Source organism: Pantherophis guttatus, chromosome 13 (assembly GCF_059756535.1).
Source record: "Pantherophis guttatus breed Tessera chromosome 13, ASM5975653v1, whole genome shotgun sequence".
Taxonomy (NCBI): domain Eukaryota; kingdom Metazoa; phylum Chordata; class Lepidosauria; order Squamata; family Colubridae; genus Pantherophis; species Pantherophis guttatus.
In genome coordinates this window covers 11,804,308-11,826,528 of record NC_142075.1, presented here as the reverse complement: position 1 = coordinate 11,826,528, position 22,221 = coordinate 11,804,308, and the positions used below count along the sequence as shown (strand labels likewise).

At 44.0% G+C, this 22,221-nt stretch overlaps 1 protein-coding gene across 2 annotated transcripts in view; it reads left to right on the top strand.

The window, feature by feature from the left end:
• Positions 1-22,221, top strand: part of PCSK6 (proprotein convertase subtilisin/kexin type 6) — a 128,017-nt gene that overhangs the window by 5,324 nt on the left and 100,472 nt on the right. For both annotated transcript variants that reach the window (XM_034424697.2, XM_087877926.1), the window contains exon 2: positions 19,691-19,795. In XM_034424697.2, the coding sequence (XP_034280588.2) occupies positions 19,691-19,795 (105 nt within the window). The remainder of the gene's footprint in view (positions 1-19,690; positions 19,796-22,221) is intronic.

Sequence of the window (22,221 nt, the reverse complement as noted above, 5' to 3'; positions counted from 1 at the left end):
ATCTGTCAGTCATGGCTGTTTATCAGTACCACAACCCAAACCAGCATGATCACAGCTGTGGTCTAGAGTAGGAGTCAGCCACCTGCAGCTCTGGAGCCGCATGTGGCTCTTTCACCCCTCTGCTGCGGCTACCTGTCACTCAAAATATGCGACACAACCGCCAATGAGTGACACCCGCCGGCACGCGATTTATTGAGTTTTTCAATAACCATGGATATAATCCAAGAAAAGAAAAGTTTCAGAAGAAAACAGAACATTTAATTCAACTACATATGCTAGTTTTGTGGCTGCTTAAGAAATAGGCACGGGAAGGGTTTTGTGGCTCCCGGTGTTTTCTTTTCTATGGGAAATGGGTCCAAATGGCTCTTTGAGTGTTTAAGGTTCCAGACCCCTGGGATAGATGAACCTGGCCAATTGTGGCTTATTCTACTCTATAGTAAACCAACAAATGAGTTGCAAAGGGCATGGATCTGTAAATTGATACAGGCTTAGCTTTAAAACCCGTTAGATTAGGGAAGGTTGAGCTAATGGAATAGAAGGTTGGTCTAGAGTGATAACATCTAAGGCACAAGGGAAGAAGGAATTTAGCTCAGGCGAAGGCACTTTGATCAGTGCCTGGAATCAGGGATAACATAAGGATTAAGCCAGTGGTGAACCGGTTCTGTGGGCGTGGCTTGGTGGGCGTGATGTGGCTTGATGGGTGTGGCAGGGGAAGGATACTGCAAAATCCCCATTCCCTCCCCATTCCTGAGGAAAGGATATTGCAAAATCCCCATTCCCTCCCCACTCCTGGGGGAAGGATATTGCAAAATCTCCATTCCCACCTCACTCTGGGGCCAGCCAGAGGTGGTATTTGCCGGTTCTCCGAACTACTCAAAATTTCCACTACCGGTTCTCCACAACCTGTCAGAACCTGCTGGATTTCACCCCTGGATTAAGCCTTAAGGTAGCTTGTTTGTGGTTTAGCCATTGTGATTGATGGTTTAACACAAGGGGAGAACCCAAAAGTTTTAGCATTCATTGTAGATTTTAGAACAATGGGAGTCCAGCTAACTTCACCGGGTTAAAGTTTCTTGACTTATTTAACAGGCAGTTTGTATTGGAAGTCACTTGTTCATTTCTTGCAGTATAGCTTTACTCCATGTTCTCATCCAGCATCCATCTTGTTGACTTTTTTTGCCTGGAGATCATCTCCAGGAACTTTGTGGATAACCTTTGGGAACGAGGACAGTAAAGCTGCAGTTATGCTGACGTAACATGTGCAAAAAGAGAATTTAGAAGATGGAGTTCTTTTATCAAAGACACTGATAAATTATTGGGGGTTATGATATACCTGATTTTCCCCACGTGATTAGGAGGCCAGAAAAGAAGGGAACGTTGTTAGCAAATATCTAAGCAATCCATTCATGTTTAAAGTATCCTTCAAACCATAATACTGTGCAGTTTTCCACCTGGAGCACTTGTTGTTGTCTGGGAGAGGATTAAGTGCCTTGGAGTTAAATCAGGGATGAAATCCAGCAGGTTCTCACAGGTTCTGGAGAACCAGTAGTGGAAATTTTGAGCAGTTTGGAGAACCGGCAAATACCACCTCTGGCTGGCCCCAGAGTGGGGAAGGAATAGAGATTTTGCAGTATCCTTCCCCTGCCACGCTCATCAAGCCATGCCCATCAAGACATGCCCACAGAACCGGTAGTAAAAAAAATTGGATTTCACCACTGAGTTAAATGGAACCTTTGGCTGCATTGCAAATCTTTGGCCCAATAATAATGACACAAGGTGCTTCTGATGCTTTGCAGAAAATTCTCTCTTGTGTAAGAGAGAGAGAGAGAGAGAGAGAGAGAGAGAGAGAGAGAGAGAGAGAGAGAGAGAGAGAGAGAGAGAGAGAGAGAGAGAGAGAGAGAGAGAGAGAGTTCATACATAGTCCATAAGGCACAACATGAAAGCAAAACGAATAGTTGCAAAAAAAACAAGTAGAGAACATCTGCTCAGAAAGGGCCAGGTTATCTCTTATGTGGGGCGGAAGGAAAAAAAGATATGCCACAGATGTTAAATAGTTTTCTGCTTTTTCTTAAAATACAGCAGTTGGTTATGGCTTCCCCCTTTCTTAAAAAAATAATATTTACCAGAATTTTTTGGGGCGGAGGTTGCCTGAACAGTACAATTCTCTCTGTGGGGCTGAAGCTTGACATTTTGTCTGCGTGTGTCAATGGACTGCAGTTCATATTGGTCAAAACCTCCGTGTCCATTCTTGGCTTTAAAAAAAAAACCTCTTTCCAGCGTTTCTTTTGAGTTTTCATTACGACGACCTCTGCTGAACTATGATTCTCTGAGGATGTCCTGCGGTCTTTCTCTCTCTCTCTCTCTCTTTTTTATTCCTGTGTTCTTCAGCTGCAAAGAAGTTTTTGATTATTTTTTTTTAATCCTTGCATATTGCTTTCTGTGCTGGCTCAGGACTGTTTCTTGGTCCACTGCTTCTCTCTCTCTCTCTTGGTAGCAGGGCAATTTGTTTGGGTGCTAAAAGGACCGGTGATAAATTCTGACTTAACTTCTAGATTTCGGTCCTCTTTTCAGTATGTAGTTAAGCCAACAAGCTCTGATGTTTAATATTTAATGTGCCTGGGGGCAAAATAGGGAAGACTTGAATGGACTGACATTGATAAATGTCGTGGAATCAATTGCTATGGTCTAAGGCTATGGAAACCCATGGTAGGCTGAATTCGCACAATCCGCTGAACCAAAAATGAATCATGTAACGGGATTTGTGCAACAGACTGAAGCACAATTTAGGCAAACACAGTGTAGCTTTCTTTTACAAAGCATTGCAGACCAACCTCTTAAGAGGTGGTTGTAACATCGATTAGTTAAATAAGTAGAATTAGAGTTTTCTCAGGAAGTGTTATGACCTAGGCTCATTTAGTAACATAATTAGTCTCAAACAAAACTATTTTATTATAACAGTTGAGAATTATTTCATTCTCAGCTTAGTCCAAATTAATTCCAAAACAGGTCCTTTAGAAAAAGTCCTTCGGGCTTATCACTAACCTTTATCTTCTTTGGCACCCTGCCAAAAGCCTTTCTTGGCAAAGCCCCACGAAATTCAGAAATAAGAAACGCTGACTGGAAACAGATTTAGCAACATTGCTTTCCTACAAAGAGCCCAAGAATCTTTGCTACTCTTTTAAGCCTTATGGGAGGGGCCAATCATCTCTTGGCCTTACTCCAGAGTCTTCCCTTTTACTTTAGCTGCTCTTGCCTTCTGGAAGCTCTGCGCATGTTCCTCTGCCTCTCTGCTGTCTGCCTCTGGAGGCTCCGGAGTCCGTGCATCACTCCCAGATGGCTCTGGCCCCATCTCTGCCTCCGACGCAGAGCCCTTGTCCAGGCCTTCCCCAGACTTCAGGACTGGCCCATGGTCCTCCCCAGCCTCCTCACTGTCCGACTCTGCTGCCAGCTCTGCAGGCTGCTGGTGGACCACAACAGGAAGCACTGCTTGAAGACTGGGTCACACAATGTACTAGGCTAAAAAGTATGGTTTGTTACTTTGGACTCAATGTGTTAGTAATGTGTCCTAATGCCCCCATTTATTCGTAACCATCTCATGTTATCTGCCTTTACTGTTCCTGCGGAAATAAGTGATGGAATTGTACAACTTTCAAGATGATTTATTTTATTTTTATTTATGTATTTATTTTATTTGTCAAGCATGTATTAGATAATAAGTATAAGTATAAACATGGTTATTAATACATGAAATGGATATGAATAAAAGGGGACAGTAGGACAGGGATGGTAGGCACGCTAGTGCACTTATGCACGCCCCTTACAGGCCTCTTAGGAATGGGGTGAGGTCAATAGTAGCCAGTCTAAGGTTAAAGTTTTGGGGGTTTGGGAAAGAAACCACAGATAGTATATGGTAGTATCAGGTAGTACATTCCAGGCATTGACCACTCTGTTGCTGAAGTCATATTTTCTGCAATTGAGTTTGGAGCGGTTTACCTTGAGTTTGTATCTATTGTGTGCCCGTGTATTGTTGCGGTTGAAGCTGAAGTAGTCATTGACAGGTAGGACATTGTAGCGGGAAGGAGTAATAGATGACATCCTCAGCCTTCTGCCAGGGAGCATATATTTGGGTGGAGTTGGCAAGGCCCCCATTTCCATGGAATGGAGCAGCCTGTACTCTTCCATGGTGTTACACAGAGGAAAGAACACGTCTTCCATTCCAGATGTAAACAGCCTGAGCCCAGCCCCACTGATTTGGTGGCTTGGGGGCATTGAAACATAGTTTGTAGGCAGAGGCGAAAAAATAGAACTTTGGCACATATGGGAAGCCGTAACAATTTTGGAGCATCTGGCGTTAACTCCGTTGATGCTATCTGTCCTGTTTTTTTGCAAATGAATATTGGCATGGCCAACTGATTATATGGCTGATTATATTAGCTGGTTTTTTTGGTTGGAAATTTGGAGTAGTGCCCCTTTGTTATTGTTGCATGTCTTCAGAGTGGATTAGAAGTATTATTTATTTATCGTTAAATAAATTTATTTATTATTTATTTATTATTAGCTAGGATACTACAAGCAGCAAAAATTTTTGCTGCTCTGGGATGATGGTGATATTCATGATGAAATTTATATCTTGCCTTTGGTTTTGTATCAAGGTAGCATACACAATGTTCTTCCTATTTCCCCCACAATAACGTTCCTGGGAGGTGGACTGAACTGAGAGAGAGTTGACTGGACCAAGGGAGGTCTAGATTTCATGGTCTGCTGGTTTCTAATTAGGTTCCTGACCGTGCTAGTGAATGGGACAGGTGTTCATTTGTTGAGTGATTGGACTGGCCTTGGAGAAGAGGATATGCTCTACACTGACCTGCCTTGACTCAATTCCCTTTAGATAAACAGTTTCAACTTCTACCCTCAAAACAATGCTATGGAGCATTGCACACCAGAACATCTAAACACAAAGACCTCCCATGCCATCACTCTGCTAAACAACTAATTCCCACAACACTAACAAACTATCTAAAAAGGCAGTATTATGATCATTATTCTCAAATTCCCTATCTCCTTATCTTCTTATGACTATAACTTTGTTGCTTATCACTATTGTACATTGAGAGTTTACGCACCGGAAACAAATTCCTTGTGTGTCTCATCACACTTGGCCAATAAAGAACTATTCTATTCCACTGCATTCCATTGCATCCCATTGCATTCCATTGCATCCCATTCCATGAACTGCAATTCCCATCACTTTGGCCATGCTTGCTATGGATCATTAGTTAAGATATGGCATCTCTGGAAGGCAACCATGGGGAAAACTGGATAACCTATTCAAAAAAGAGAAAATAAGAACTGGATCATGCAGCTTTCTCAGACAGATTTCCTCAAGATGGCCACCATAAACTTGGACTTTAACTTCCCAAATTCCATTGCAAACATATCCATTGCTATGAATTCTGGTACTTAAAATTATACATTTGGAGACTGCCTAGAGCAGTGATGGCTAACTATTTTGCCATCGTGTGCCAGGAAGGGGGGGCGGAGGAGGTTCACACGCGTGCGTACCCACACCCATAATTCTATGCACCCTGCCCCGCGCATGCGCCCCCCCTGCTCCTGGCACACAATGGCCCGGTAGGCCCATTTTTCTTTCTGGCTCCAGATCCTCTCTATGCATCTGGGGAGGGTGAAAACAGCCTTCCCCACCCCTTCAGAGGCGCTCGGAGGCCCTCCGGAGACTACTAGAGAGGCTCTGGAGGCTGGGAACAGCAAAAAAGTCACTTCCTGTCCAAACGGAAATTGGGAAATGGGCCGTTTCAGACCTCCGAGGCAGTGGGGAAGCCTGTTTTCACCCTCCCCAGATGCATAGAGAGGATTTGGAGCCAGGTAAGAAAGGAAAACAGGCCTTCCCCACCGCCCGGACCCTCTAGAGGCAGGAAACAGCCTATTTTCCTACTTTTGGTGGGCCCAGAAGGCCCAAAAATCAGCATGTGCATGCCAGACCTGAGCTGGAGTGCCAGGTGATATAGTTCCGCATGCCACCTGTGGCACACGTGCCATAGGTTCGCCATCACGGGCCTAGAGACTAAACAAACCTGAATTGCACCATGATTTTTTTTAAAAAAAACTCTGATTTGTGTCATAAGTCTCACGGCTTGGGTTCACGTGCCATAATATGCTACAACCAACCACACGAAAAACGATCCAAGCTCATTTGTAACAGAAAAGCTTGGAGCATAGTTGCTCTGCAGCCCTTTGGTGATGCAGTTTTAATCTCCTGCCAGATTAGATAAGCCTGGGCTAAATGGGCTATTAGTTAGACCAGGGGTCTGCAACCTTAAACACTCAAAGAGCCATTTGGACCCGTTTCCCAGAGAAAAAAAAAAACAACAACTCCAGGAGCCACAAAACCTGGCTAGGCATGATCAACTCCACGTCACTCACTCCCACCCAGTCACATGACCCCCCCCTAGCCACGCCTACCCAGCTGGCCATTAGGGCAGAGAACTGGTTGTTAAAAAACACCGGGAACCACAAAACCCTTTTCTCTCTTTCTCCCTCTCTCTCCCCTTCTCTCTCTGGATCTCTCTATGTCTCTCTCTCTCCCCCTTTCTCTGTATCTCTCCCCCCTCTCTTCCCCTCTCTTTGTATCTCTCTCTCTCTTCCCCTCTATCTCCCCCCTCTGTCCCCCCTCTCTCTGTATCTCTCTCTCTCTCTGTATGTCTCTCTCTCCCCCCTCTCTTCCCCTCTCTGTATCTCTCTCTCTCCCCCTTTTCCTCTCTCTCTCCCCCTCTGTCCCCCCTCTCTCTGTATCTCTCTCTCTCTCTGTATCTCTCTCTCCCCCTCTCTATCTTCCCCTCTATCTCCTCCCTCTGTCCCCCCCTCTCTCTTTCTCTCTCTGTATGTCTCTCTCCCCCTTCTCTCCCCCTCTCTATCTTCCCCTCTCAGTATCTCTCTCTCTCTCCCCCTTTTCCTCTCTCTCTCCCCCCTCTGTCCCCCCTGTCTCTTTCTGTCTCTCTGTATGTCTCTCTCCCCCCCTCTCTCCCCCTCTATCTTCCCCTCTCTGTATCTCTCTCTCTCCCCCTTTTCCTTTCTCTCTCCCCCCTCTGTCCCCCCTCTCTCTGTATCTCTCTCTCTCTCTGTATTTCTCTCTCCCCCTCTCTATCTTCCCCTCTCTCTCTCTCTATCTCTCTCTCTCCCCCTCTTCCTCTCTCTCCCCCCCCCTCTGTCTCCCCTTCTATCTCTCTCTCTGTATCTATGTCTCTCTCCCCTCCCCTCTCTGTATCTCTCGGATTTCCAAGGCCAGGTGAGGAGTGACTGGGAGGGGAGGGCAAGGGGCGGGGCCAGCCAGTGATGGGACAGGGAGCCACAGCAGAGGGCCCAAAGAGCCGCATGCAGCTCCAGAGCCACGGGTTGCTGACACCCGAGTTGGACTAACAACCAGCTGAAGTTATTGAAAACAATTGGCGTGGTGGTAGGGAGAGAAGATTCCAAGCAGAGTTTGGAAACAATTCCAGCTGGGTTTCTCACATGCTTTCCCTCAATGTTGTAGAAAGCCTTCCTTGAATGAGTTCTTCATCTGTTTGTTAAAACAGGGCCCTGACATCTGCGCCTGAAGGAAACTCTTGTTTCTGTGATGCTGTGTCTTTTTTTTTTTTTGGCCTTCACATTTTTTCCCCTCCTCTTCGGGCCTCTCCAGCTGCTTATTTTCTTGCCCTTTTTTTTCTTCTTTCGTTTGTTAGTGATGCATTTTCATTCTTGCATGTAGAACTTAGCAGTGACAAATACAGAGAACCGCACATCTCTTTGCGGGTGGTAGGGAATGGGGAACGCTTCCCTTTGCCTTGATTGTTTATGAATTTAATTTATACTAAAAAAAAATGAAGACCCCGGGGATTGCAGATTAGAACTAGATTTAGAGTTTAGAACTAAATGAACGTAATAAAGACCGGAAAATGTAAACTCTATCAGCGGGGGATCAGGAAGGTAATACCGCAGAAATAAATTAGTAACAAAACAGACAAGGGAAGAGGCATTTTTTAAAAAAACTGGCTCATGTGACCTGTATGTACACACAAATAGTAATATATGTTGGATAAAAAAAAAATATGATAACTCATTCCTGATGTCAAACTAGAGAGGGATTTACTGATACATGCATACACTCAGACTTCCCATGACCTTCTAAATAGCAATAGCACTTAGACTTATATACCGCTTCATAGTGCTTTTACAGCCCTCTCTGAGCGGTTTACAAAGTTAGCCTCTTGCCCCCAGCAATCTGGGTCCTCATTTTACTCACCTCGGAAGGGGGGAAGGCTGAGACAACCTTGAGCGATCAGGATCAAACTGTTGGTGATAGGCAGAGTTAGCTTGCAATATTAATAGCACTTAGCCTTATATACCACTTCATAATGCTTTATATAGCAATAGCACCTACACTTATATACCGCTTCATAGAGCTTTACCGCCCTCTCTAAGCGGTTTACAGAGTCAGCCTCTTGCCCCTAACAATCTGGGTCCTCATTTTACCCATCTCGGAAGGATGGAAGGCTGAGTCAACCTTGAGCCAGTCAAAATCGAGAATAGAATTGCTGGCAGTCAGCAGAATTAGCCTGCAATACTGCATTTTAACCACTGGGAGGGAGGGAGGGAGGGAGGGAGGGAGGGAAGGAAGGAAGGAAGGAAGGAAGGAAGGAAGGAAGGAAGGAAGGAAGGAAGGAAGAGCACTTAGACTTATATACCGCTTTACAGTGCTTTACAGCCCTCTCTAAGCAGTTTACAGAGTCAGTCTATTGCCCCCAACAATCCGGGTCCTCATTTTACTCACCTTGGAAGGATGGAAGACTGAGTCAACTTTAAGTCTGGTGAGATTTGAACTGCCAAACTGCAGCTAGCAGTCAGCCGAAGTAGCCTGCAGTACTGCACACTAACCACTGCGCCACCTCGGCTCATGAAGCATGAAACTCAACCTGCGCGAAGCAAAAACAGGTTATGTCAATTACAGCTGCAGTGTCATCTCACAGAACTTCTAACACTAACTTTTGTGGCCTTGGGTTGGGGTGGACATGACTTTCTTCAACCTGCTGAGACAAGTTGGAAAAGGGAGGGATGTTGCTTGTCTCCTGAAACACAGGAGCAAGCCAAAAGGCAAAGCAGCAAAGGAAGAACAGTGATTGTGTGTATTACTGGGGTTGTGTGTGAAGTGTACAACTGAGGTTACAAGGCTGGACTGCTGCACCAGGAACTTCCCAGGAAGGTTGAGAAAGAAACTGTCTTCCTCCATGACCAATAGCCAACCCGTTACTCACCATTCCTTTAAAATGCTTTGCTACTAAAACTAAACCTTCTTTCCATCTCAGATTAAAATAGAAGCTGCACATTACTTGGCTGGACGGTTGTGCGGTTAGCTAGCTTTTGGCTTAATTTATTCTAAGCCAACCGCTTAAGTTCTGACTCTGCCCAATTGTTGTTTTTTTTTCCGGAGGAGATGTAAATATTTAATTTTGCAGATTCCCAGATACAGTTTGTGGCAGGCCCGTGCAACCGGCATGGCGAAAAGACGGCATGTGAGTTGCGTGGTGCCCATTAGTCATTTTAGACATTTTAAACAACAACAACAACACAAATCTGGTTCCCTTAATATACTGCTTCATTTGGAATTGAAAGCTCATAGATTGCTGAGCAGGATATGGGAAAAAATCAATCAAAAGCCGAGGGTAGCTAACATCCTAACAAAGCAGATGGGAGTAGAGATGGGAGAACTAACAAGGAGAAGCTTCTGAGATCTAACAAGTCAAGGAATTAAAAACATTGGGGAGCTAATTTAACCGCAACTGCTTAAACATCCATTGGGATCTTCTAGGACAGGGATGGCTTATCTTTTTGCCATCGCATGCCAAAAGCTGGAGGAGTACAGGTGATCGCGCTCGTGCATGCCCACACCCATAATTCTATGCACCCTGCCCCCCCTGCCACCCTGCGTGAACCCCCCCATGCTCCCCCCGCTTTTGGCATGTGATGGCACAGTGGGCACGGTAGGCCTGTTTTTTGCCCTCCCCGGGCTCCAGAGGCTTTCTAGGAGTCTGAGGAGGGCAAAAACAGCCATCCCCACCTTCCCAGAGGCCCTCCGGAGGCCAGAAACAGCCTGTTTGCCGACTTCCGTTAGGCCCAGAAGGCCCAAAAATCAGCTGGCCGGCGCGCGCATGCGTGCTGGAGCTGAGCTAGGGCAATGCTTGCTTGCCCACCAATATGGCTCTGTGTGCCACCTGTGGCACACGTAGGCCATAGGTTCGCATCACAGTTCTAGGACTTTGTGGAGAGCTCCACTGACTGCCCACAGAACCCCAGACAAATACGGTTTTACCTAAAAGTTTTCATCATTTAATTTCTACCCAAAATGCAAACTTAGAACCAGGGGCCATTTGCATGCAATCATGAGGTTATGACCAGGTGCTCTCCAGATGTTCTGTTTGCTCTTAGGGTGCTAACTCTGAATAGTTCAGTGTCAGCCTCTATGATGCTTGCTTGCTTGCTATCGGCTGCCACAGTAATGGGGGGGGGGAGATTGGCATTTGGGTGGGGGGATGTGAGCTGGAGAGAGATGCCTTGTGTGAACGAGAAGGGAGGATTACTCCCATGATCTACTGCGCAACTGAATGAACTTGTTTATACCCAGTCAAGGTCAACCATCCCGGAATACCAGATGGACGAAAACACCTGAAGATGCAGCCCACATGATACCCATTGGGTTAGGGATTGGACGTTCAACCTGGGTCCTTGGGGGGAGAGATTTGGGGTTACTTTCAATATGTAACTTTCGCGCCTTTTGCTTCAGATCTTGCTTTTCTTTCGTTGCTATCGTTTCAAACTCAGTAAAAGTACCTCTTCTTTACAGACATGGAGTTGAGGGTTTCCTTTTTTGGGTTTTGAACGGAGGCATGCCTGACATTACGTTTCCAATGCTTGATGGTTCCTTCAAGTGGTCCTTAGGTGGGACATTCCTCCAAACAAAAACTTCGTTTGTCGCAAGGCTTAAGAGATGCTCACGCTGTCCTCTTCTTTACATTAACTGTGCGTTGAATGGATTTTCAAAGCACGTTACAATGGGGACACCATTTCCCCATCTATTTTGGAATGTGGGTTAGATGCAGACCAAGCACCTTCTCGTTGCTCTGGAAGGAATTGACCCACTTGTACAAGCTGAAGCGTGCTTTTCTTTTAGTGCAAACAGCTGATGTGGCAGCTGATTCAGCCCAGGTTGAAACAGAAAAAGCCCAGGGTTAAAGCTCTCCCACATAGTTGCTTGGCTTTCATTGAACTTTTTTTTTTTTTTTTTGAATGCGTTTTTCAGATTCTTGTAACATACTGAATTACGGACCAACCGTCTTCTGTAGTTTAAGAATTGCACGACGTGTTAGGTTAAAATGTGGTTGGTCGGTTTACGGTTCAGTTGCATGAATGGAAGCATTGACATTTTGTTTTCCATAATTCATTTGGGGGTTTTTGCTTTTTAGAGTGTGCTAGACACTATTCCGCAGGCTAAATATAGATGTGTATTTCTCTGCTTATTTATAACCTTTACCTCCTGGGAAGGGAGCAACTAAGCAAGAATCAAACTTGCTCCTGGCACTCTGCTGAATGGTCTGGGAGGATTACAATTATATTCCATCTGCACTTAAAAAAAAAAAAAGACAAACTCCAAACTTAAAACAACTTTGATGGAGAAACAGAGTTCTACTTTTCAATTACACACGGGATCTTAAAAGACAAAGGAAAAAAAAAACACAACCCAATGTTGTGTGTCTTATCTCCTCCACTCCTTCAGCCAAATTGGGGTGTTATATGTTAGGATTTCCATGCTGCACAACATTGAAATGTGTTGGGCAGATGTAACCCACTCCCATTTATTCAGTAAACCGTGGTTAAACAAATATGTTTGAGCTGATATGTTGGATTCTAATTCTTCTCATTACTAGCATTCCGACATCTCATTATCCATAAGGGAGCGACAATCAGTTTCTCATTCAGGTATTAGTGGAATTGAACTGCTTCAGAAATAGAATGTAATTTTGTTAGCTTAATCCCCTCGATTGCACCAAATTGACTGAGAGAGAAAGGATGTGTGGTCCAAAACATCTGGAAGATACCAGGCTGGTAATGACTAGTGTCCTGTAGGAATTGGAAGCAAGTGAAAGCATAGAACCGCGATGGCGAACCTATGGCATGCGTGCCACAGATGGCACATGGAGCCATATTGGGCACACAAGTGTTGCCCTAGCTCAGCTCCAGCGCGCATGCGTGTACCAGCCAACTGATTTTCAGGCCTTCTGGTCCCACCGGAAGTCGGGAAACTGGCTGTTTCTGGCCTCTGGAGGGCCTCCGAGGGGATGGGGAAGGCTGTTTTTGCCCTCCCCAGGCTCCTAGAAAGCCTCTGGAGCCTGGGGAGGGCAAAAAACGGGCCTACCGGGTCCACCATGCCATCACGTGCCAAAAGCAGGGGGGAGCATGGGGGGGTGTCACATGTGCATGCGTGCGCAGGAGGGCGGGATGCATTGAATTATGGATGTGGGCACACGTACCTGCGACCCCCCTCTCCCGCTGTTTTTGGCACACGACGGCAAAAAGGTTAGCCATCCCTGGCATAGAACATAGAATAATAACAGTTGAAAGGGATGTTATAGGTCTACTAGTCTAACCCCCTGCTAGAACAGGAGAACTATACCATTTCAGACAAATGTTGTCCGGTCTCTTCTTGAAAGCCTCCAGTGATGCAGCACCCACAATGTCTGAAGGCAAGCTATTCCATTGGTTGATTGCTCTCACTGTTAGGGAATTTCCTTTTTTTTTAAAAAAATAGTTTTTATTAGGTATTGTACATTTTAAAATCAAAAACACAATAGCAAAAGAAATGCAAAAGGGAAAAAACAAGAACATACACATACATCAAATGCTAAAATACAAAACTAACAACATTTATATACAATTTTACAACTTCCTGCATTGCCATTTGTCTTTCTGTTTAAATTCCACCTTCCTAATCCTTCTCTTATTTTTGTATGCCGATAATTAACATTTTTGTAAGCAGGATTGTTACCTATATTTATATCCAGTGTATTAATACCGAATTTCAGTTTATATTCTTATTTCTTAATTTGATTTCTATTTTCTAGCCAGGTATAAAACCTGTTCCACACTTTGTAATAGGGAATTTCTACTTAGTTCTAGGTTGCTTCTCTCCTTGATTATTTTCCATCCATTGCTTTTTGTCTTGCTTTATGGTGCTTTGGGAAAATAGTTTGACCCCCTCGTCTTTGTAGGAGCCCCTCAAATATTGGAACACTGCTATCATGTCTCCCCTAGTCCCCTAAAGGTGTGTGTGCACCTGTGTTTTAAAGCAAGCGTCTCCAACCTTGGCAACTTTAAGACTCATGGACTACAACTCCCAGAATTCCTCAGCCAGCAAAGCTACCAAAGAACCTTCTGGGAATTGAAGTCCACAAGTCTTAAAATTGCCAAGGTTGGAGACCCCAGTTTTAAAGCATTTCCCCGACTGTCTTTGTTCCAGGATGCTATAAACCTCAACATGATTGTGTTTGCCCATCGTGCTAACTTGGTTTGCTTTAGGTTTTGCTTAGCATGCTACGGGAAGCTTCTACGAAACCTTGGTTTGTGGCTTCGTGTGTTGTGTATCATTTGTGATTTATAATGGCTAAATAAATGGTACTTTCATGCATTATGTAATTCTCTACCTCCTCCTGCCCATAGGAGTATATGAAGGTGAAACCTGTTGTGACATATACATCCATTATAAAAAAAAAATGTAATGTCTGTTTTCCTTTTCTATGAATGGTGTATTTATTCCAACACTGATTTATTCAGAAACCTACTCAGTGACTTTAGGCTAGTCACTCTCTTTCAGTGGTGGTGCAGAAAAATTGGAAGAAGGATTTCTATGGTTGCTGCCTTGAGCTTCCCAAGGAAAGGCAGGATATAAATCTGGCAAATAAATAAATCATAAAGAGTTCTATAATGCAGTCTGATACACCTTCAGTCAAATTTAAGGTTCATGGTTTTCAATGAGACCTATTTCCTGGGGAAATGTATATAACACTGCAGTTTGAGGGGATCAATACAATTAAGCCTTTTCTAGGGTGCTCAACTCTACAGAACTTTATGGATTTGGTAGAGATTTCTAACTTGACCAACGTTGGGGTCTTGTCCTTTTCTCCACTTCCCTCCATCACATAAAGTTGTGATGACATTTGTCTATGGAGATTCTCAATCATCCAGGTCATGGTTGTCCCAAAGGTGCTTTTTTCCCACCAAAAAAGCAACTGGACTTTCCTGGGTTTTCTTTCTTCGAAAATGTTTCACTTATCATCCAAGAAGCTTCTTCAGTTCTCAGTTCTTCCAAGCTTCTAGGACAGGAGTCAGCAACCTGTGGCTCTGGAGCTGCATGTGGCTCTTTTACCCCTCTGCTGCGGCTCCCTGTCACTCAAAATATCACTCACAGCTGCCAATGTGTGACACTTGCCGGCACACATGAGCTTTTCAACCCCCGGTAGGCCAACCATGGATATATCCAAGAAAAGAAAAGTTTCAGAAGAAAACAGAACGTTTAATTCAACTACATATGCTAGTTTTGTGGCCGCTCAAGAAATAGTCAGGCACGGGGAGGGTTTTGTGGCTCCCGGTGTTTTCTTTTCTGTGGGAAACGGGTCCAAATGGCTCTTTGAGTGTTTAAGGCTGCAGACCCGTGTTCTAGGATGAGAGCTGAAACATTTTCAAAGGGGAAAAAGAACCCCCCAAGAAAGTCCAATTGGAAAAAACACTTTTGGAATTGCGATGACAATATTTTAACCTTAAATGATCTGCAGGCTTCCAGTGATTGCCTTTGCAACTGTTCGCCCGGGGAACATGAATGTTTCTACATGAGCCATGGTGGCTCAGTGGTTAGAGTGCAATACTGCAGGCTACTTCTGCTACCTGCCGGCTGCCTGCGATTTGGCAGTTCAAATCTCACCAGGCTCAAGGTTGACTCAGCCTTCCATCCTTCCGAGGTGGGTAAAATGAGGACCTAAATTGTTGGGGGCAATATGCTGACTCTATAAACTGCTTAGAGAGGGCTGTAAAGCACTGTAAAGCGGTATATAAGTCTCTTGCTAGTGCTATTGTTACAAGTGGTGGGTTGATTGCTTATTGCAGCCCATTTTCTTGGAATAGGTGTGCATATCCTTACAGCACCAGCAAAACAATCATGGCCTTTAGCTTCTTCTCAGGTGGGTGCACCTGTTAGGGGGAAGACGATTTTTCTGAGCATTTTGATTCCAAGGTCTTGCCTGCTTTATAACTTTGATAACCATTTTTCAGCCAAAGCAGATTGTGTTGCAAAAACAGCTGAGGTACAACAAAGGTTAACTTCGTTGTCTCGAATGCGGAATTACCTTTTTTTCCTTTTTTTCCATTTCAGTTGGCTCATTCTTCTAGTAAGAGGCTAAAATATTCAGTTTTTCTATTCACATAAGCCTTTAACCAGAAGATTAGACAGATGGACCATGCACCTCTCTGTCTTGGTTCCAGCGGGACTCAGTTCTAGACAATCCGAGGAGATTAACTTAAAAGCGGTAGCAGAACTGATCTGTGGAAGCTCTGCAGATGTGAATGTGCAGTCAAGCTGGGGCAGGTAATCCTGCCTGTGGGACAGAAGCGCCCACAGAGAAAATAGCTCATTCTCCAGAGTTCCTTGGCGATTGAAAAATTAGGCCATTAGAAATGCTTCCAAATAAAATGTTGGCTCTTAGCGACTTGTCATGAGGCGCTTCTGTCAATACCTCTGGATTCTATGTGACTCACAGAGATTCTTGAGCTGCAAACCCACATTTTAAGTATTCTCAACGCTCAACACCAAAGTTTAAACAACTAATATATGGCAAGCACAGGTTGTTGAAGAAGCTCAACTTTAGATGATGGGGCTTCTCCTGAATGAAGGCATGAAGGTGATGGGACATCTCTTGACGGAGTAGATGTTCTGCATTACTTCCTCACCTCCTGCACTTTCAACTCGGTGAAAAAAATGGGTGAAAGGAACATTTATTTATTTAATTTGTCGAACATGTACAGGATAAGTATGGTACACTTATGGTATAAGTATAACATGGACATGAACAAGGAATAATGAGTACAAGTAAATGGGGACAGTAGAACAGGGACGATAGGCACGATGGTGCGGTTATGCACGCTCCCTTTACGGACCTCTTAGGAATGGTGTGAGGTCCATGGTAGACAGTTTAAGGTTGAAGCTGTGAGGGTTTGAGGATGTAACAACGGAGTCGGGTAGAGCATTCCAGGTGTTGACCACTGTTGCCGAAGTCATATTTTTTGCAATTGATTTTGGAGTGGTTTACCTTGAGTTTGTATATATTGTTTGCCCGAGTATTATTGAGGCTGAAGCTGAAGAAATCATTGACAGGTAGGACATTGTAGCAGACAATTTTGTGTACTACACTTAGGTCAGACCGTAGGCGGCGTAGTTCTAGGTTGTCCAAGCCCAAAATTTCAAGCCTGGTAGCATAAGGGTAGCATACTCTGTTGTGAGTAGGGGAGTGGAGAACTCTTCTCGTGAAATATCTCTGGACTCGCTCAATTGTATTAATGTCAGATATACAGTGCTGATTCCAGGCAGACGAGCTGTATTCGAGAACTGGTCTGGCAACGGTTTTATATGCCCTAGTTTGTAGTATGATGTTACTGGAGAAGAAGCTTCGCAAAATTAGGTTAACAATTCTTAGTGCCTTTTTGGCCATGCTGTTACAGTGAGCTCTGGGGCTTAGATTGCTGGGGTGAGATGAGTACTCCTAGGTCCTTGACAGAGTGAGGGTCGTCTACGAGGTCATATCCACCCAGCTTGTATGATGTCAGCGTTCCGGTGCTGACATATGAATAGGAGAGGAGAAGCTTGAACTTTTGCCTACTTAATTCCTTTGAAGATTCTGTTTCCTTGGAGATGGGAGGAGGGGGCACATTCCTGTGATCTGACGGAGATGGGATGAGGAGAGTGGCTTGGAAGATAGCCAATGAGACACAGAGAATTGGGGATCGGAAAGGGAGGGCTTGGGGGGCAAAGGTCAGTGCTGACCATCTGTCAGGTTTCGATGCTATCTCAAAATAAATGAATTTCTAAACTGCCGATCTTTGAGGAATTTTCTCTTTATTGAGCATAGTGACCTGTCTCTGGCTCTTTCGCGGTCAGCACTGACCTTGCTGTGTTCTGATTTTTGTTGGCATGAAGCATTATAAAAGAATAAAGGTGAAGATTCTGCAGAAGAAAGAAATCTATTTGCGGAATCCTTGGTGACCTCTGAGCTTGGTTGTTTCTTTGCTCAGAATCCTCCAATTCAACCCTAAGCTTACAAATATTTTCCTCCTTTAAAATCTATTCTGTCGGGCAGAGGTTATTTCCCCTTTAGTAACGGGAGAACAATTAGATTTCTATGATTCTCTTTAAATCTTTATGATGGTTGCCAAGATATTATAGGTACAGTTTTATATTTGTCTCCATGTAGGAATTAAATCTTATTGTGCATATTTTATTTTATGATCTTTTTACCAAATAAATATTTTAGTTCGAATTCCTCTCACCTAAGATATATTAAATTAATATTACCATAGGTACCTTTTTTTTTAAAAAAAAATGTTGACTAAATATAAGTCTAATAATCATGCTTAATCTATGTGGTGTGTAGGAGTCGAAAATAAGTAGATGGCATACAATCAACCAATCATGCTTAATCAGGTCTTTCATTATTTAAAGTCTTCCCTCCCCCCCTTTTTTATTTTTGGTGCCAAAAATTCCAAATATTAAAGTTCAAGATGATCTTAAGAGGTCATGTTCTAATGCTGCTCCAACTTTGCTAGAAGCGTTTTGACTCCAAGATTAATGTTCTGAGCTGAAGGTAACCTTAAGGCTTTTAGCTCAAAATATTGGGATGGTATTGGAACATAGCGTAGGACGGGGTCAGCAACCTGTGGCTCTGGAGCCGCATGTGGCTCTTTCATCCCTCTGCTGCGGCTCCCGGTCACTCAAAATATGCGTCACAACCGCCAATGTGTGATACCCACTGGCACACGATTTGTTGAGCTTTTCAACCTCTGGTAGGCCAACCATGGATAAATCCAAGAAAAGAAAAGTTTCAGAAGAAAACAGAATGTTTAATTCAACTACATATGCTAGTTTTGTGGCCACTCAAGAAATATTCAGGCACGGGAAGGGTTTTGTGGCTCCCGGTGTTTTCTTTTCTGTGGGAAATGGGTCCAAATGGCTCTTTGAATGTTTAAGGTTCCAGACCCCCGCGGTAGAAGATGGGAATCGTCAGTTTCAAATTTAACTCCAGATGGGGCACTTCAAGCTTAAATGTTTTTGCATTACAATGTACAGAACACTGAGAATTTGAGAAGATTCAAACTTGAAATACTATGTCCCAACTTGAAGGCCACTTTCCAACTTCACTAGAAAGTGCTCCAGTGCTGAAGCCATCGTTCTAGAAATATTCCAAGCTCAAAACGGACCCCTTTCAAATTCAGTTTAAAATGGGAAACTGTGTTGATTGAAGCTTGAAACATTTCTGGAAAAGTTGGAACCGCACTGGAATACATCCAGTGTCACCCTTCCTGGATAGACCAGACAGGAAACACAACCCAATGAGCTAATTAATTCAACTTTATTGTAAGGCTACATTAACAGAATTTTGCAAGTCTGAAAGTACTTGCAAGTACTGCCATCTTTTTTACAGCCTGAAAATCTGGTGTGAGCTCCCTTCCCAGCCTCTTTCTCCACCCATTGTGTATCTGTGGGTTATGACCTCTCTTATTGGACCATTCCCTAAAAAGCAGTTGCATCCAATGAGGTTGTTTTAAATTTGAAACAACTCTTTCAAGCTCAAAATATTTTTTCCACATGGCTAATTGTGTAGACCAGTAGTTCTCAACCTTTTCTTCACCATCATGGACCCCTTTTAAATACATTTTGTGGACTATGGCCATAATCAACCCCCTAGACAACTCAAGATTTAAAGCCTTAGACTTAACAATTTGCAGACTCCCTGTAATGACACCATGGATGGTCCACGGACCACAGGTTGAGAACTACTCTGTTCTTGGAGAATTAAAAAGCTCACAGATTCCTTTGTGTTGCTCCTGTTAAGAACAACATAACTTTCATCTAACATCCATTCCCACTCAGTAGCATAGCTGTTTGTCCCTGCTATCTGGTAATTCTTCCATTGGGAGATCTGTGTCAACTTGCAAAGTATCCCTGGCCTGCTCTCGAGTTGCCATAGGCCGGGGGGGATGGGAAACTGGCGAAATGGCACAGCAGCCAAAGACAGATGCACATTCCACGCTTATCTCTCTCAAGGCTGTATCCCAGGGTTACCTACAGCAGCCGGAGGGGAGTGACCTCTACAACCTGGAAATTGCTCCGTTGGGTGAATGTGATTGATGATACACCCTGGGGGGAGGGAGGAAACAGGATCATAACTGGACTGTAAATTACGTAGGGTCAGAGCTGGCTTCACATGGGAATGTGCTGACATGACGCTCCTAATAAATAACTGGATTTCTTTTGAAGCTTGAAGAAAGCAAACACCTGAATTGGTCTGTTTCCTGACTTGTGTCTATACATTGATTGTTATAGGTTGGGAGCTTGGAAGACTATTATCATTTCCATCATAGCAAGACCATTAAAAGATCAACGTTCAGCAGCAGAGGTCCACACAACTTCCTCAGAATGGATCCAAAGGTATGTGTATCCACCACCAATTTCAGCTACTACAAAGACCATCACCAATGTGACCCCCTGGTTCCAAAATGAAACAAGAGCCTTGGTAGTACAGGGGTTTAAGGCACCCTGTTATTAAGCTGGTTATTAAGACCAGCTGCCTGCAATTACTGCAGGGTTCGAATCTCGCCAAGGCTCAAGGTTGACTCAGCCTTCCATCCTTTCTAAGGTAGGTGAAATGAGGACCCAGTTTGTGGGGGCAATAAGGGCGGCATATAAATCAAATTTAAAAAAAGTAACAAACAAACAAAAAATCTTTGAAAGGCCAAAGTATACTTGATGGGTAAACTCTTAATTTTATTTCCATGTATGTTATTTTCCTGGTTTTTCTATTGTGTATTGTTGAAAGATATTCTAAAATATACCTAGTTTGTGACTCTGCTTTACTTAAATAAAAGACAATCTATGAATCAATGTCTGTAGTGGAAACAAGGATGGTTTGTAAGGATAGAAAATTACAGAGAAAAGGAGACAAATACTATTGATGTAAGCTAGTTTTAGCTTCCTTTCCTTTCCTTTCCTTTCCTTTCCTTTCCTTTCCTTTCCTTTCCTTTCCTTTCCTTTCCTTTCCTTTCCTTTCCTTTCCTTTCCTTTCCTCCCCTCTCCTATCCTCTCCTATCCTCCCCTCCCCTCCCCTCCTCTCTTTTCCTTTCCTTTTTCTTTTCCCTTCCCTTCCCTTCCCTTTTCCCTTCCCTTCCCTTCCCTTCCCTTTTCTTTTTCCTTTTCTCCTTTTTTCTTCCCTTCCCTTCTTTCATTTCTTTATTTCTCTTCCTCTCCCCTCTTCTGAATTACCACATACACGTTCATGCGTGTAATCTGTAAACCAAGGTTTATGGCTTAAACATGTGTACCAAATCCAGTCATTTGTACTTCATCCAAATAAACCGATGGGTGGGTAGGAAAACCACCATCGTGCTGAGTGAAAATGTGAAGTCTAGGCAGGCACTGAGATTTAATTAAATAAATAAATAGCCTGCAATCACGCACGGAATAGCCACGGCTAATTATTTTTTATCATCCGTGAGAGGCAAAGAGGCATCATTTCAAATTGCTATTCACTCTCCAGCCAAGAGCCCCTCATCGGCTCTCTTCCACCTTTTCTTCTCTGTTGACGCTATCACTGAATTGGGTGGGTGGGGGACATGTGCTGTCTCTCAGCTCTGCTCTTTTCAGCTGAGATCTTTCATAAGAGGGTGAATATTGCTTATTCCTTTTCACTGGCTGTCCTCGGCCGCCCTTCTTATCTTCTTCTCCTCCTGCATCTGAGTCTGCTGTTCTGGAGGAAAAGGTCTAACCAGCCATACAGTAGAAGAGGTTCCCACATACCAGGGGTGAAATCCAGCAGGTTCTGTAGAACTGGTAGCGGAAATTTTGAGTAGTTTGGAGAACTGGCAAATGCCACCTTTGGCTGGCCCCAGAATGGGGTGGGAATGGAGATTTTGGAATATCCTTTCCCCAGGAGTGGGGAGGGAATGGGGATTTTGCAGTATTCTTCCCCTGGAGTGGGAATGGAGATTTTGGAATATCCTTCCCCCAGGAGTGGGGAGGGAATGGAGATTTTGCAATATCCTTCCCCCAGGAGTAGGGAGGGAATGGGGATTTTACAGCATCCTTCCCCTGGATTGGGGTAGGAATGGAGATTTTACAGTATCCTGCCCCTGTCTGCCCGCCCACCAAGCCCTGCCCACCAAGCCCCACCATGCCCACCAAGCCACGCCCACAGAACCGGTATTTAAATATTTGAATTTCACCACTGCCACATACCTGCTCCTTGACTAAGTCTCCCTCCCTCTTTTCCTGCCCTATATTATTGTTCTTTACCCTCTGGCAGTTTCTCAGACAGGCTGTCTAGTTCTTTTCCGAATAATTTTTCCTTGGGCACTAGGCTCTTTGTGTCTTAAGTCATCCTTCTCTGTGTGTCTGCTTTCTTTTTTTAGACCCAAGTTCTTGAGAGAGCGGCCCTGTCAAAAGGATTCCTTATTCTGGTTATTTAATGGGCTCCTCGATCCATGTAAATCCAGACAGGTCATTCATTCAGCTCAGAATGATATCCTGCTGACTGACCCAAGTCCCCCAATGCTTTCCATTGGTGCTGGTTCTTTTGGGCCCAAAATCTACTTTGCTCTGCTTGTCCACCAACCACTACTTTGTTGTACTTAGAATAGGATAACAGAGTTGGAAGGGACCTTGGAGGTCTTCTAGTCCAACCCCCTGCTTAGGCAGGAAACCCTACAGCACTTCAGACAAATGGTTATCTAATCTCTTCTTAAAAACTTCCAGTGTTGGAGGATTCACAACCTCTGGAGGCAAGTTGTTCCACTGATTAGTTGTTCTAACTGTCAGGAAATTTCTCCTTGTTTCTAGGTTGCTTCTCTCCTTGATTAGTT